Below are 17,303 nucleotides of genomic sequence, written 5' to 3' on the forward strand. Positions count from 1 at the left end.
AGCATGTCCACTGAATTTTGATTGTGGGAAAAGAATGTCCAAAACATAAAATTGAGCTGAAATAGGTTGAAAATAAAGGTGAGAACTGGTTGATTTTTACTACAATGAAGCAAAGAGGTATTCTTTTCCAAATGTTTAATGATATAATTTGGACAAAGTTTTAGTGAACTGTCCTTTCTTCTTATTCCTCCTTAGTTTTGTTAATGGATTAAGACAAATAACTGGATGAGACTCTAGAGGGAAGATTGCTGTTCAAGCCCCATCTTGATCATGGGCCAGCCCTAGACTTTGGTCAAGGGCATCCTTCTCCTCCACTGTCAAATGAGGGGAATGATAAATGATAATTACATCACAGGTCTATTGTGAGCATTAATGATGGGGCTGTAAAGTCCAGTATCTGGTGCATAAAAGGCACTCACTCACTTCAGGGGAAAAAAAAAGCTTCATAAAGAAATCTCATGCTTTCCTGTATTTAGGTAAAATTAAGAATAATGGGATATTTTCCTCATAGGTATGCTGAAATGTATATCTGCTCGGTCACCTAGTACAACACATAAATATATAAATCAATAAAGCTTTCAAAAATATATCATTTGGGTCTGGAGCAAAGGAAATGACAATTTTTCTTGCTGAATGGTCTTTCACTCAATGTCAAAATCGATCACTTAATCTCGGAAAATCCAGAAAATTCAACAGCTAAAGCTCTCACCTATGTCCTAATTCAGTTCTTTGGGGTCTGTATGGCTCTTTGTGCTACTCTGCCATCTCTTCCACCTGCGTCGTAATAGGTGGTCAAGTCATAGCCAAGTCCCAAAACTTCACTTTGGAATGTTCTAGCCTTTTAGGCTCAAAAAGAAAGTGTTTAGGTTTAATGGTTTTATGGCCTACCAAATCCTGTGTGGTAGCCTCTAATTGCATCCAGGGGCAGGAATTTCTTTTAAAATCTTTTTTTCTTTTCTTTTCTTTCTTTTTCTTTTTCTTTTCTTTTTTTTTTTTTTTTTTTTTTTTGACACTTTACTAAGAATTTGCTAATATGCTGAGCATTCCTAGAACGCCTTAGGTGGTTTTAATTTCTCTCTATTTGAGGTCCTGGCACTCCCTCATGTGGCGCGTGGACATATAACAGTCAGAAGCAAAGGGATGAATTAGTAACTCAATCTCCTCCTTCCTCTTGATTTCTCATGTTTAAATGAAGCAAAGGAGCTAATGTAGTTCCATGGAGGCTGAAATAAAATTTCATTACAGCCACTGTGCATAAAACCAGAGAGATTTCTATGATAATGTCCTAAAAGCCTCTGTGGCATAGTAAGCATTTTGTTAGTTTGCTCTGTGAGAAGTCAGAGATGTTTTACTTCTCTTGCAAGATGGAAATTTCACCTAATGAGACTACCTGTTTTATATTACACTAGCATTTATATTTATCATTGATATTTCCTTCACTACTTTAACTATTTGTAGAAATGATTCTGTAATCATCCCTGAAGCTCCTAAGAGGAATAAAACGTAAATCAAAAACCAATCTAATAGGGTTTCAGATGGATGCGCTGTTTATGAGTAGAGGTGTTTATATGGCTCCTTAAATATTATAACAATTGTCAATTATTAAAATGTTAACTAAATCATCTACTGCAATAAATCCCTTATTCATAACACAATGCATGACAAACTGCTCTCCACTCAGTGTTTCTTGGTTAGTTTCCTTCCATCTTAAAAGATTTTTAGGAGTTTTAATTTTTGCTTAAAATTCAAGCCCCTTTATTTATGCTCCTGAGTTTTGCTCAAGGCTCATATTTCCTAATAAGTTTCATATTCGGTGGCTTAGTCCATTCTCTCAAAATCAAAGGGATAAAACTATAAAAACATAGAATGCAGTTAATATTTGCATAATTAACATATTTGCAAAACATAATTGCAGTTAATATTCTGAGACTATAACATAGAGTTTGCCTTAGGCTTCTTGCTGTAGTTAATGATACTTGGAAATATCAGTCACTGATCAGGATACACAGCATTGAGAAAGTGATTAATATCCCTGAACAAGGTATTTAACCTCTGCAGGCCTCAGTTTCCACAACCACAGGAATTGGAAAAAGATCCTTAGAGTTTTGGGACTCCTGGATGGCTCAGTCAGTTAAGCGTCTGACTCTTGATTTCAGCTCTGGTCATGATCTTGTGGTCGGTGAGTTTGAGTCCCAAATCAGTCTCTGTGCTGACGGTGTGGAGCCTACTTGGGTTCTGCCCTGTCTCTCTGCCCCTCCCCTGCTCGCGCTCTTTTTCTCTCTCTCAAAATAAATAAATAAGCATTAAAAAAAAGAAGATCTTTAGAGTTTTACACTCATGTTTTAAGATGGGTAAGACATAGATAAGTTAATAAATGCAAATTGCCTGGCATACGTGAATTGCCAAATAAATGTTGGCTATCATCATTTTTCACAACAGTTAATTTCTGTGGCATTTATTTTTTAAAAAAAAAATTTTTTTTCAACGTTTATTTATTTTTGGGACAGAGAGAGACAGAGCATGAACGGGGGAGGGGCAGAGAGAGAGGGAGACACAGAATCGGAAACAGTCTCCAGGCTCTGAGCCATCAGCCCAGAGCCTGACGCGGGGCTCGAACTCCCGGACCGCGAGATCGCGACCTGGCTGAAGTCGGACGCCCAACCGACTGCGCCACCCAGGCGCCCCTTCTGTGGCATTTATTAAACATCTATTTGTGTTTTCAGCAAGAGCCGGAAATATATATGTCTACTTGCTTTCCTCTATCCCAAGAATGCAGCTATGAGAAATGAAAAGCAATCACATATAAATGCTCACTCCACCGTCTACACTCTCCAGGGCTGGCACAGGAGGAAGGAGATAGAGGATAAGGGTGGGATTTCAGAAGGACAGTTCTCTACCTTGAATGGCTTCTCTAGTTCATGAAATCTTAAAGAAGGACAGAACCATTCATTTCTAACCTGAAAAAAAATGGTAAAATCATCTTCCTGCTAGGAATTTTCTGGTTTGGGTTTTTGAGTTTTCTCATTGTAGAGATTTTGTCTGCATTCTTGCCTTCACAGCAGAACTCTTTTTTTTAACTGTCTTTTTGAACCCCAACATGCAACACAAGTAGCTCCGTGGTTGGTGACACACCTCACTTCCCCAAGACTCTTGGGAACAATCCCAACCTCTTTGGGACATGATAAGCAAACCGCTGATCTTGCTTAAGCAGCTGACTTTATCAGTGAGGAAACGTAATCCTCCTAGAGAGTGAAAATGGCCTGCTACAGAAGTGAAACTAGTTAGTGGTGAATTCCACATAAATCAGATGTCCCAGACTGACAGCCCAGGGGACAGTTGTAGCCCGCAAAAGTATTTGCTTTGGCCCACACATTACTGCCCCAAACAGTGTTTTAGAGAATTTTTGATTTATTTGCCAACATTTAAAAACCAAGAGATTACACATAAAAATCAAGGGTTTTGGCTTCTCTTAAAGTTTTTGGAGATTTGGCAGCCCAACATCCTCAATCCCTTGGGGCAGTAGTTAGCTAGCACTAAAATGTGGCTGCCCCCCTCTATGGGACCTGCAATCTCAGGTTTGCTACAGTCTCCACCATCGAGCCTGCATTGTTGTTTTCCTAACTTCATCCCTCTCTGGGTGTTTATGTTACCAATCTGACCCTTAAAGTCATTTTTGAGGTCCCTGCATAAAGCTTAAATTAAAAATATCTTTAGCAAAGTAAAAAGAGCAACTTTCATTCCCACTAAAGTGTAAATGGAGTATACTTTTATTTAAGTTTTTTTTTTTATTTTTATTTATTTTGAGAGAGAGAGGGCAAGCTTGGGAGGCACAGAGAGAGAGGGAGACAGAATCCCAACCAGGCTCCACGCTGTCAGCACAGAGTCCGACGTGGGGCTCAAACTCAAAAATCCTGAGATCATGACCTGAGCCCAAATCAGGAGTTGGATGCTTAACTGACTGAGCCACCCAGGCACCCCGGGAGTACACTTCTCTGAAAGTAAGTTTTTTAATATGTGGAAGACATTTTTGGGACTCTGAGGGGCAAATAAAAAGTGCACCCCATTTTGGGAAGCTTTTCCTAGCATTATTCTCAGGTAATTTTCAAAGGACCCCTAGAAGTAAGAGCTCTTATTCAACTAAGGTTGTCAGATACAGCAAATAAACATATAGGATGACCCAGTTACAAATGACTTGCTGTTTATCTGAAATTCAAATGCAACTGGTTCCCTGCATTTTATTTGGTAACCTTATATTCACTGCCATTTTGAAAACGAAGAAAGAGTAGCTCCATTGGTCACTCTACAACCACAAAGCTGTATAAGAAAATAGAGCTCCATTCTCAGGCCCAGTTATACTGGGGATGTGCTCCACAGTGGTGAAAAGAAAGCCCAAAAGACCCTTTAAGCAAGGTGCTGTGAAGTCTAGAGAGCCAATTGAGAAGGCAAGATTGTGGTACTGTGGCAGCTTTGAGAACTTTCTGGATGCCCATTCTAATTATTCAAGCCTGATCATTCCCTGGGGATTTGAATGGTCCTCACCTTGATTTGCATTCTTCCAGGAGCCAACAATGAGGCAAAGATATGAGTGCAAGTCTTTTATTTGGGAATAATCACAAGGTGAGTTGAAGAATAGGAAAGTGAAAGAAGGAAGGGAAGGCAGTCAAGGAAGGGTGTGTTAATGGGAAGGTAACCCCCAACCCACCCATCTATCAGCTCCTGTTGCCAGAGAAAATACAGTCAAAAAGTTGCAAGTTCTTATAGAAATGATAAGTAACAAGGGGATATAACCTGAACACCAACAGCATCTGCTCCAGGTACATATACTTTCTTTCCTTCCAAGTAACCTATCCATCTCACAACCCAAACATACCAACCAAGGAGTATTCTTGATTATGGGGGGATCACCATTGTCTTTCAGGGTTAATTTAAGGATACATTTTTATTTTTAATTTTTTACACTTTTTAAAGTTTATGTGCATATTTCTGAGAAAGAGAGAGCATAAGCAGGGGAGGGGCAGAGAGAGAGAGAGAGGAAGACACAGAATCCGAAACAGGCTCCAGGCTCTGAGCTGTCAGCACAGAGCCCTACACTGGGCTCAAACTTACCAACCATGAGATCATGACCTGAGCCATAGGTGGACACTTAACAGACTGAGCTACCTAGGCACCCCCAGGGTTAATTTAAATATTAAATAAATCATCAATCCATAGATGGTAATTGGACCATAGAAAAAAACCTTAGGAATGTCAAAATCCTTACAGGAGATTTCTACTACAAATCTAGATCTAAACTGTGATATCACTGCCCTCACAACAACCTGATCCAGGGTCTTAGATTCTCAAGGGCATTGTGTGTAACATGTCATTGCCAGTTCCTCTGTGTCCTCAGTGTCACGACATCCTCTTCGTTCTTACTGTTCCACCCTGTCCCAATGTTTATCATGTATCTCACTCCCCCGGGGGGGGGGGGGCTGCTTTGCATGTGCATAACGTGATAAATCAGTTATTTTTAGGGAATTGTAACTGACAGATAAATGGGCTTCTTCTCATGACATTTCATGGGATTTTCTGGAAATTAAAAGCAGTACAGGGAGGTAAGGAGCCACGACTCTTCAGCCAGGCAGTCTAGGTCTGAATCCTGTTTCTACCATTTATGAGTTGTGTGATTCTGGACAAGTTATTCATCTGCTGCATGCCTCAGTTTCCCAGGTGTAAAATGGGCTTAATATAGTACTATTCTTTGGGCTACTCTGAGGATGGATTCTTTAATATTTGTTCATCTGTTTTGTTTCTAAAATTCCACATATGAGTGAAATCATATATTTATCTTTCTGACTATTGTTTGTAACTGCTTTTTAAAAAACATGCCACAACATTTTTCCACACCACCACACTCTTTCTCTCATATCACTAAAAAAATTGATTCCATTTTTAATGCACCCTATTTTGTTTTACAACCAATCTCCAAATATGGGGACATTTGGGTTTTTCTTTTTTCTAACTTTTCTCCTATTAAAAATAACAAAGGCAGGAGAATCCATGCAGAGATGTTATTCTTCAAAGTCATAATTATTTCCTTGCAATGCCTAGAAGAGGACTTACAGCATCACATGGAATTCATACTTTAAAATTTTGATAAACAATTGTCAAACAATTTTCTAGAAATATGATTCCACCTTACACTCTTCTTATCAATATTTGAAAACAACCACATCACACTGTATAACCTGAAAATGGTAATTTGATATTCAGAAAATAAAACATATAGTTATAATTTATATGCATTTGATAATTGGAGAAATTGAATACTTTTCATATGTTTATTGGCCATTTTTATGTGTCCATTTATGAATCTCCTATTTGTCCTTTTCCACTTATATCTCTTCATCTATTTGGGGTTAGATGTTATTTCATTATTCAAGTATAGGGGCTTTTCACACAGAAAGGTCATTAACGCTTTGCAGCCTCATAATTTCAATTTGTTTTGTTTGCCACTTGTTTTATCAATTTTTGTAGAACTTTGACAGCATAGAAGTTTCTGGGTTTTTGTGTTGATTTGTTGGCTTTTGTTTTAATGGTTGTTGTCTATGGCCTTTGAAAGCCATAAGAAAGGAAAGGCCTTTCTTATTCCAACTATAAATAGACAGATACTGGTTTTCTTCTCCTCCTCCCTTCTCCTTCTCCCTGCCCATATTTCAAGTTTCTCATAGACAAATGGCTGGGTCCTAAAGTCACTTCTCTGTGTGTGGTCCTAGAATTAAAAAAAAAAAAAAAATTCTAGACTCTAACCTAAGTCTGTCCAGCAAAATCTCACTCTGTCATGCTGATGTCCCTAGCAGAATTCTATGGTAGACATTTCAAGAAGGGAAGTAAATCCATAAGATGGGTAATACTTAGAACTGAAATGCTTTAAAATAGTATTTAGTTCCCGCTCCTTGGGCCTGAATTTCCTGCCCTGCTTAGTATCAAAAGAAGTCAGATAGGAGTTTTATAGGAGGTTTTGAAGATGGGGGGGGGGGTAGATTTATCACTGTACATACCTTTTCAAATGTTCATGGTTGCTAGGGGACTGAACGTTAATAAATTAGCCCTAAGAAGGAATTTCTTTACATCATATTTGAATTTCTCATCTCTCTCTCCTAAGGCAGTTAGAAATGCTCTATTGGGAATCTAACCCATTCGTAAAACAGAATCATGGTCCAAAGCCATGGCAGAAAATGCAACCAACCAGGTCACTGCATTTGCTGTTTCCCTGTGAGACTCACATGGTTTGGGGAAGCAGGAAGGGCTTTGAAATAAGGTAGCCATGAGGTTGAATCCCATCTCTGCCACTATGTTGCTGTATGACCATGGGTGAGCCAAGTCAATTTCTCAGACCTCCATTTTCTGAAATATGGGTATTAATACACATAATATAACTAAAAGCTATTGAACCACCACTGTGTGCAAGGCACTGTTTTAAGTGCTTTGTTTGTGCAAACTCATTTAATCCTGACAGTAACTTGAGGAGGTGGGTACTATTTTTATCCCTATCTTGCAGCTGATAAAACTGAGGCACAAGTATCTTGCCCAGAGTCATACAGCTAGAAAATAGAGGAGCAGAAGGTGCAAAAACAGGTATATTAATGGCAGAGTCAATGAGCTTAGCTTTTGTGAGTATAAACATATATAGGGAAGTGTTTGCTTGATGCATACACAGAAAAGAGTCACTAAATGTTAGTACTCTTCTGTCCTTTTGAGTGAGGTCTTTCTTCCTACCTCGCACAGTTGCAAGCTCCCCATCCACGTGAGCCATGCACTGCATGGCAGTAGCCCCAACACATATTGGCATGCTGACCCTCTGTCCCAAAACAGAAGTCGACAGGTCTATTTCAGCAACATTCCGGAGCATCCGCGGATACAGCTTCCATCTAGAATTTTTAAAAAAGAGCTTCAGAATTTTAAAATCATAACCAAGGCTTTGACATTACATTTTAGTTTAAAAAGAGAAAATATTCTTGTATTTTTCCCACCCAGCAAATAGCAAAATTGAAGGAAAAGGGGCAATTTCAATGCTTGTTAAGATAGCATGTTAGCAATAAGATAATAATGAATTTCACAAGCTATCCTTCTTAGTGAGGTGTAGTTAACATATGTAGGATTCACCCACGTGAGTGTCCAGTTTGGGGAGCTTTGTCAAATGCATGCAGTGGTATAAGTGCCAAGACTATCAAGAACAGTTCACCATCTTTAAAAATTTCCCCATTTCCCTTAGCAGTGAAACTCTGTCTCCCACCAACCCTCTCACAACCACCGGTATTTTTTCTGTCCATATAGTTTTACTTCACAAGAACATATAAATGGAATCATAAAGTATGTAGCCTCTTGAGTCTGCCTTCTTTCACTTAGCACAATGCATTTGAGATTCATCCATGTTGCCATGTGCATCTATAATTTGTTCCTTTTGGTTGATGAACAGAATTCTTCTGTACAGAAGTACCACAGTCTGCCCATTCCCCAGCTAAGAAATGTTTGGAACATTTCCAGTTTGAAGCAATTTTAAATAAAGCTGCTGTAAACATTTATGTAAATGTTTTTGTGTGAACATAGCTTTCATTTCACTTCCTCCAGGTCATTTTGAAGATGGTATACAAAAACATGGATTAGATTATAATTTAAGAAGAGGGATACCCGGTGGCTCAGTTGGTTGAGGATCTGACTTTTGATTTTGGCTCAGGTCATGAGCCCAAGGTTGTGGGATTGAGCCCTGAGTCAGGCTCCTCACTGAGAGTGGAACCTGCTTAGGATTCACACACACACACACACACACACACACACACACACACACACTCTCTCTCTCTCTCTCTCTCTCTCTCTCTCTCTCTCTCCCTTTCTCTCTCCCTCCCTTGCTGCCTCTCTCCCCAACTTGTGCACTTGCTCTCTCTCAAAAAAAAATTAAAAATTAAAAAAAAGATATATTATGTACAGTTTGTCCTTTTTGTTTTTTGTTTTTCTTTTCAAATAACAGACAGTAACTTCAGGTAATTACTTTTAAAATTTTAATGTGGTGCAGTGCCTGGGTGCCTCAGTCTGTTAAGCATCTGATGCCGGCTCAGGTCATGATCTCATGGTTGAGTTTGAGACCCAGGTCAGGCTCTGTGCTGACAGCTCAGAGCCTGGAGCCTGCTTTGGATTCTGTGTCTCCTTCTCCATCTGCCCCTCCCCCACTCGCACTGTCTCTCTTTCTCTCTCTCTCTCCAAATTAAATAAACATTAAAAAAACTTAAAAAAATAAAATTATAATGTGGTTTCTTCAAAATTCTTAAACGGAAGTCAGTATCCACTGAAGTATGGTGATGAGGGAAGATAATTCTTTTTAGTTTAATTGTGCATTTTCTTCTAAAAGGGTATTTGGCAGACACTGGACTTTTGGCTTGAAGAATTTTTGACTCCTGAACACGATCTTAAATGACATTTCCTGCAATTCTTTTGTGTTGTAATGAAAACTATCAATAAACCAAGAACCAAAAACTTTACTAGTAAAATTTACAGGAGAACAAGTTCTCTTTCCTCTCAGTGAAATTTATATGTCCTATTTGTTCAGGATTATTTTTCTCATTAGTAACTCATTAGAACTGAAGAAAATACAACCGTCTTTCTAATGAGCACTAAGAAACAAACATGTGTGTAACACATACATACATACCTAACCAGCCCTCACCTTTTATTACCTAGATTTTACTTTGCTTCCAGAGAGAACAAGATTTTTAGTTAATATACTGAAGTGTGATTTAGAAATGTAGTAACCAAAATAAATTGAACCTCCAAGGTCTTAACTGGAGCCTACTTCCTGTAGTGGAAGAAGAAATTCTGCCTTCATGTTGCTTTGGGTCTGTAATCTAACCCTTCCCCACATAATAAAGTAAAAACATCCAGCCCTTGAAAAGCATAATAAAGAAGTTTTACTGTGTGATTTCTCTGAAATTCCTTTGAACATCATAATTGTCATTATTTTCTGTCACACCACATGCTTTGCTGCTGGAAGTCTTTTCTTTTGGACTGACCCTCACAGCATGCTTCTTTGATCTCCATTTTGAAGGGGGAAAGGCAGAAGCCTTGAAGAGAGTTTTTATTACCAATCATCTCTAAGTGTATTATGAGAATGAGAGAAAACGATTTTAATAGCAGCTGTTGGCCTTGGAAGGCATTAATATTTACTTAGAGCTGAGGAAACAATGAAAGCTTTTATGAGGAGCACACACAGAGCTGCTGGGCATCGTGTGTGTGTGTGTGTGTGTGTGTGTGTGTATGTCAGAAAGGACATTGTTAAATGTTAATTCCTATGTAGAAGGCAAGGCTCAACCTTTCTATCTCCAGACAGTAGCTTTATTTATGATTGTCCACATGGTGGCGCAGTCCCTTTAATAACTGTGTTCTTGGCTTTCCCACACACATTATTTTCTGTTCTGACGGTGACATTACGGAGACTCACCAACCAATGCACAAAATGCAAGTTTCAGGCAAAATTATATAAGATCAATGGAGTGGGAAGTGTATGTTATCTAAAAAGTTTTCCATTTTTTGATATTTTCCAAAGAACAATTACAACTAACCTTGTCAAGTAGTTCCAATAGCTTTCCGAGTCCCACCTGACTCCACCCCCAATAGAAGTGATTTTTTTTTTCACAGTCTTACATCAAATAGTAGCTGAATGTAACCTGGACTGTGCTCTTATGAGACTTCCACTTTGGAAAAAGGATATGAAGATGGACAAAACAATTGAACCAATCAAATAATAAACCTCTTTCGAAGGATGGAAAATAAGATGACCGAGTAAAGGAAGTAGGGGGTAAAGGTGGGGATCTTTTCACAGAACTTTTGACCCACACTTCACATCCAACAAAAGCCTCACATTTAATTTACAAAAAAATCTGGTGATATACACACTCCCCAAGATGGGATACCGTATTTGAAGGAAGACACTTATCACCCAGCTGTAAAGCCAAGTGCTGTTACTGAATCCCATCAACTGAACACAGTGAATTAATGTTTCATAAGTCCTGTAAGATGATCATACTGCAGTCCAATTTCTTCACATTAATTGTTTACTGTAAACTATTTAAAGCAAATAAAATGTATGTAAATACGTATACAAAACAGCACAATTTTTGTAATCTTATTTTTAAAACATTTTTAAGTTTTTTTATAGAGAGACAGAGACAGAGGGAGAGCAGGGGAGGGGCAAAGAGAGAGGATCCCAAGCAGGCTCTTCACAGTCAGCGCAGAGCCCAACTTGGGGCTCAAACTCTCGAACATTGAGATCATGACCCAAGCCGAAATTGAGAGTCCGACGCTTATCCGACTGAGCCACCCTGGCGCCCCTGTAATCTTATTTTTTACCCTTCATTCTTAATATTGTGACATCTTTAAAACATTTAATTGGATCACTATCAACCTGTGAGGCACTGCAATAAAGGAATAATGACATCACTTTATCACCTGTTATGTAAAAGAAAATCACCCCATTTTCAGTGTCAATAAGTGACACAACAGAAAAGAAAGGAGCTTCATTTTCTAACTTCATCAGGACTTCTAGACACCCAAATTATAGAATTAAGTTTCCACTAGTGATGACTTCACCAGAAGCCACAAAGTGCAGACCATGGTTGAGAAGGATACACTGAGTTAATGTGTAAGAGAAACAACATACTGTGTGTGTGTGTGTGTGTGTGTGTGTGTGTGTGTGTGTGTTTAAGTTAACTCCAATCAGGTCATGATGATTCCAATAATGCAAAATGTTGCAAGCTGACACCTACTGTTCTTGAAATGTTTACAATAGGTAACATTGTTCTTCAGTATGGTTCCATCTATTTGACTTCATGTGTCTTTTTGTATTTTATTTTAGGTTATCAGTTTTTAGCCATGATAACATTAGAGTCGCAAGTCTTACCCCAGAAACGTTTACAAGCAACTGCTAGGTCACATAAGTGAGCTATATCCCCAAAACTCCAAAATGTGATTGTCAGAGCTGAGCACAGAGAGATAACAGCTGTCACTGTGAATGACCTTTTGTTGTTCTTGTGGGAGGGAAAGTGTACACATTTCATAAATGTCTTTAAAATGCCCTGACACTGTGTTACAACAGGTTATCTGAGGTTTGGTTGTTTTGCAGTCTTCATTTGAATCAGAATGAGAGAGTTCAGATTGATTTCCTTCATCCCGTCAACCCAAAGCCACCACAACTCTGGCAGAAAATCTATTCTTAGTTCCATGTGATCAGCTCAATGATACAAGGTGAGGAATGAAGGGTCACCCAGAAAGTTACACAAGAAAAGAGGAATTGAGGTGTTAGATAAGCAATGGCCGCTAACGTTTGTTGCAATATAAAAACTCTTCAAGTGGTTGATCATAAAATAGCATCAGCCAACCTCCAGAGAAAGTTGATTAATCCATGTTTTTTCCCTTTCAAGCTGAACAAAAAGGAAAGATCAAGGTTCATGGAAAGGATGGCATTGCAAACTCTTTCTCATTATCTGTGCTCTGTCCTGAAGTTACTGAGTACATGCACAGGGTGGGAATACTTACTGGAGTACCATGAAACCCACACAAACATGAGGCACTCTTCCAGTCCACAACTTGGAACTCAACAATGCCTTCTATGTCTGACAAAGCTCCCAGAATTTCTAGGGTTGCAGAGGTGCCTGTATGTGCTGCACCCCTTTGCTCTCTCTTTAAGGCCTCTACTAGGCCAGTTGTTCGGGGTACATTTTGCATCAATTCAACCCACCAGCATTATGGAAGTCAAAGGTCAATGTGCATCCATTGGAATGTAAGCACCTGTGAACAGGAGCTTTGTCTGGCTCATTGCTCTATCCTCAGCATGTAGTATAGAACCTAGCCTATAGAGATTCCTAATAAGCATGAGTCCATTAATTAAGTAGCATGAGCGGAAGGGTGTTAAAGGGGGTTTGAGGAAATAGATGGTCACCTGAGCATTATGACATAAGAAATGCAAGGAGACACCAACTCCATACACCTGTCAAGGGCCTGAAATTTCTTTGGTTAAAATAACCTTTTTGGGTTAAAGTGTTGTTTTCAGGAGATTACAAGGAGGTAAGCCATATTACCCGGTGAACGGAGCTGCTATTGGGCCCAGGAAGGGACATCTTCCAGGAACAGAAAAGTTTGGAGAGGCCCAGAATGTTAAATGATTGAAAAAGATCATACAGAATTTTAAGCCCCTCCACTCTTAGCCAAATTTTCCCTTTCTGTGACTCTTCCAGCATTGGTGGAGCTCATGTGGGTTCCAGGGAAGAACTGAGACAAAGTCAAGGCTTAGAGAAGTTTGGGGGAGGCCCCATCCTTCACCCCATTCTCAGACTCCTGAGAGTACATCGGTGCTGTTTGCCAGGGACCACCTTGGTTAGAATCATCTCATTTTTCCTAATTTACACATAGAAAAAAGATTTTTGACAGATTTTGCTCTAGACAGAAGAAGCCAAGCAGGAAAGCAGATTCTTTCTTCTGGATATTTTCTACCCTTTTTCTTTAATTTATCACCATCAATGAACACCCACAATATTCACCAGCTTTACTAAAGGCTATAATGTAAGATGGATGAGTTTGAGAGAGTATAGTGTATGGAGGGTTCTCCTCCCCTACTCCAGCAAATAAACCGTTTTGTAACTGCTGAGAGAAAAACACTCCTTTAAAGTTATTTTGTTTATTGTTTTTATTACAAACAGAAAACATAAACCGTGACACCTACCATCTTGTGCTTTGAAATATGAAAGGCAAGGGAAAACTAATTTGGAAACAGAGGTAGGTGAAGCACTTTGGATGATGGATGAAGCAGCAATGTTGAAAGATTAATGTTATATAGACAAATTGAAATCTAAAGTGAAAGTTGAGACAACAATAATCAAAATGAATGATAAGGGAAAGCCAGCAGGATGGGAATATTTGAGGCAACAATCCGATCTGGTTCAACCAGATAAGATGGCTATCTTGAACCTAGTGCTAACCGCTTCCTACACCATGCTCATAGACCCTCACTGTCCAACTCAGAGAAAAAGAAAGTAGAGTCTTTAGAATGCATCACTATTTTTATACGTAGTCAAATTAATTATTCACATAATTCCATGTGAGGACAATTAGGGTTGGCTTTTTCAGTCAATGGTTTGAGATTCCCAGGCTTGGGATATTTTTAAACAGTTTGATAGCCCAAAATTTCTCACAGCCCCAAGAATTGTTCCTTCTCTACTAAGCATCTATCTAGATGGATAATTTCACATCAACAACATTAAAACCTGAGGTCTTATTTTGGTAGAATGTCTTTGTGTAATTACGCAAAACATGATCTAAAAATAAATAAATTTTCTTACCTGGAAAATGCTGCAACATTATCAGCCAATGTTTCCTGATCATTTGCCCCAGACCTGTAATAGTCATATACAGACTTCTGAAGTACTGATTTAGCATGTTGTTCATAATCACTGATACAAACTAACCGGGTAAACATTTTCACAGTTTATTCCAAACCCAAGATTTGGGATTTTTTATCCTGCATAGCATTCTATATCTTGATAATTTCACTATCTGTTAATTATTAATAGACTTTTTCCAAAGTTCAGATTTATTTCTCTGTTGCTTACATTAAGTGAGCAAATATGTGCTTAGATTTTGCAATTTCATGTAACAGCTGTCTGCCAAAGAACAGCCACATCTAAGCCATGAGGAGGGCCTGGGGAGGAGCAGAAGGGGATTAGCTGTTATATCAAAACTGAAGGATATGTCAGGCTCTGGGCTGACGGCTCAGAGCCTGGAGCCTGTTTCCGATTCTGTGTCTCCCTCTCTCTCTGCCCCTCCCCCATTCATGCTCTGTCTCTCTCTGTCCCAAAAATGAATAAACGTTGAAAAAAAAATTAAAAAAAAAAACAAAAAACTGAAGGATATAGAGAAGTACTTGCATGACCCCTCTTGGCTCAGTTCTAACTAAGGCTGCTTCTTTCACACGATATGTATGTTTGCACTTTGCTTGGAACCTAGAATGGGCTGCCGGCTCAGTTTTCTTCCACATTTGGACCATGAACATATCATGTGACAAAGAGCTTATAGAATGGAGGATCTGTAAAAATAGGGTCTCTACGTAATACGATTTCAGCTGATTACAAAAATTTGGCTTTAGCAAGGAACAGTAAGCCCACATTTAACAGCTGATTCTTTTTTTTTTTTTTAATTTTTTTTTTAACGTTTATTTTTTTTTTTGAGACAGAGAGAGACAGAGCATGAACGGGGGAGGGTCAGAGAGAGAGGGAGACACAGAATCTGAAACAGGCTCCAGGCTCTGAGCAGTCAGCACAGAGCCCGACGCGGGGCTCGAACTCACATACCGCGAGATCGTGACCTGAGCCGAAGTCGGACGCTTAACCGACTGAGCCACCCAGGCGCCCCGACAGCTGATTCTTTAATGTTTATTTATTTCTTTTGAGAGAGAAAGGGTATGCACGTGTGAGTGGGGGAGGGGCAGAGAGAGAGAGAGAGGGAGAGAGAGAATCCCAAACAGGCTCCACACTGTCAGCACAGAGCCCAACAGGGGACTTCATCCCATGAACGTTGAGATCACCCTTGAGATTACAACCGAGCTAAAATCAAAAGCTGGATGCTCAATAAACTGAGCCACCAGGCACCCCTACAGCTAATTTTAAAGAGTCTTGTCTCACTCTGGGGAATATGTAGAGAGGTGCCATTCCAAAGACCTTGTGGTCTCCATCTAAAATTTCACTCTATCATGGAATACTTGGGGGAAGATTTGAATTAGAAAAAAAATGGCTTTGACATCAGTCAGACCTGGGTTTCAGTCCAGGAGTCTCCAATTTAAGCTGCTCACCAGCCATTCAGCAGCTGCATTCCAACTGCCTGTCTCTGCACAAGAATGTTCTCTTCAACTTGGACCCTACTTTTCTATCCACTTGTCATACCACAGTGCTACGGAGTCAATGCTCTAAGGGACAGCCCTCCACCAAGTCTTCAATCAAAGACTCAAGGGAGCTGGTACATAAATACCCATAAATACCCCTCCTTTGTGTGTATTCTCTGTTGCAGCCTTCAGTTGCCCACAGTATGAGTTGGTTGCTAAACCACCGTGTGGGCTCACTTTCCTACCCCTTAATGTAATTAAAAGCTTTAAGCTGTCAGGATTGGGCATTGAATTGAACATAGGTTCATTCCCAAAGTACTTTTTGCATCAGTGTGGCAATAGGTAAAATGACATTAAAATTGTTATTGGAACGGGATGCCTGGGTGGCTCAGTTGGTTAAGCATCTGTCTTTGGCCTAGGTCATGATCTTGCTACTCCCAAATTGGAACCTTGCGTTGGACTCTTTGCTGACAGCTCAGATCCTGGAGCCTGTTTCAGATTCTGTGTTTCCCTCTCTCTCTCTATCCCTCCCCTCTTATGCTCTGTCTCTCTCTCTCTCAAAAATAAACATTAAAAAAAATTTTAATTGCTATTGGAATGTAAACATCTGTTAATATGATAAGAGAGTCCTACAAAACATAACTCAATTTTATAGTTACTGAAGTTACTGAGAAAGTTGACTAAGGAATCTTAATTCTGCTAAGAATTAATTCATATTTTGCAGATTAAAATACATTTTCATTACAATTTTAATAATTGTTAAAACTGTAAGCACCTTGCTTTTTTTTTTTTTTTTTTTTTGCATCTCTCATCCCTGAAATGCAGCCAGATCAACACTAAACCATCTTGCACACCTAGGAAACTGATTTGAGGATTAACACAACAATCTGCACAACCTGAACCATAGAATTCGGCAGGTATGTAGTGGGGAGAGGTGAACTGGGGGAAAGAGAAGCCGCAGAGGGCAGGGAGCTGTTTTTGCTTGCAGAAAGAGAACAGAGACAGGGTGGGGGGTGGGGGAGAGTATGGGAAAAGCACCCCCCAACCCAAAGCAGATGGGCAGAAAGTGGAAAAGTGGAAACAGCTACAAGGACTGAACAAAAAAAGAGAGAAAAGAGAAAGTAGAGGTTTAAATTCCATTAAGACTCTATAAACAGGGGGAGTGCAAAGTCTGAAAGTCCACAGCTCATACCTGGTGGTGCTCTGGTGGGAAGGGTGAATCCACAGGAGGAGAGAATGAGGTCCAAGTGGTCCTTGGGCCATACGGAGAGAGGCAGTTCGCCTGCAGGGAGGACATTTGGTAGAGGCTGCGTGGCCACCCCACAATCATAGGTTCCAGCACACCCCAGGGAACAACCACATTCGCTGGTGTTGGAACAAGGATGTCAAGGGTGATACCTGGCAC

General features: G+C 39.6%; 1 protein-coding gene across 1 annotated transcript in view; it reads right to left on the reverse strand.

Annotated features, from left to right (window-relative positions):
* The window catches only part of HAO1 (hydroxyacid oxidase 1), a 46,931-nt gene extending 32,372 nt beyond the window's left edge, over window positions 1-14,559 (reverse strand). Inside the window, exons 1-2 of the mRNA XM_030310078.1 lie at window positions 14,364-14,559; window positions 7,759-7,910 (exon numbers count right to left, since the gene is read on the reverse strand). Coding sequence (XP_030165938.1) covers window positions 7,759-7,910; window positions 14,364-14,500 — 289 coding nt within the window. The 5' untranslated portion in view covers window positions 14,501-14,559. The remainder of the gene's footprint in view (window positions 1-7,758; window positions 7,911-14,363) is intronic.
* Between the last annotated feature and the right edge of the window lie 2,744 nt (window positions 14,560-17,303).

This window comes from Lynx canadensis, chromosome A3 (assembly GCF_007474595.2).
Source record: "Lynx canadensis isolate LIC74 chromosome A3, mLynCan4.pri.v2, whole genome shotgun sequence".
Taxonomy (NCBI): domain Eukaryota; kingdom Metazoa; phylum Chordata; class Mammalia; order Carnivora; family Felidae; genus Lynx; species Lynx canadensis.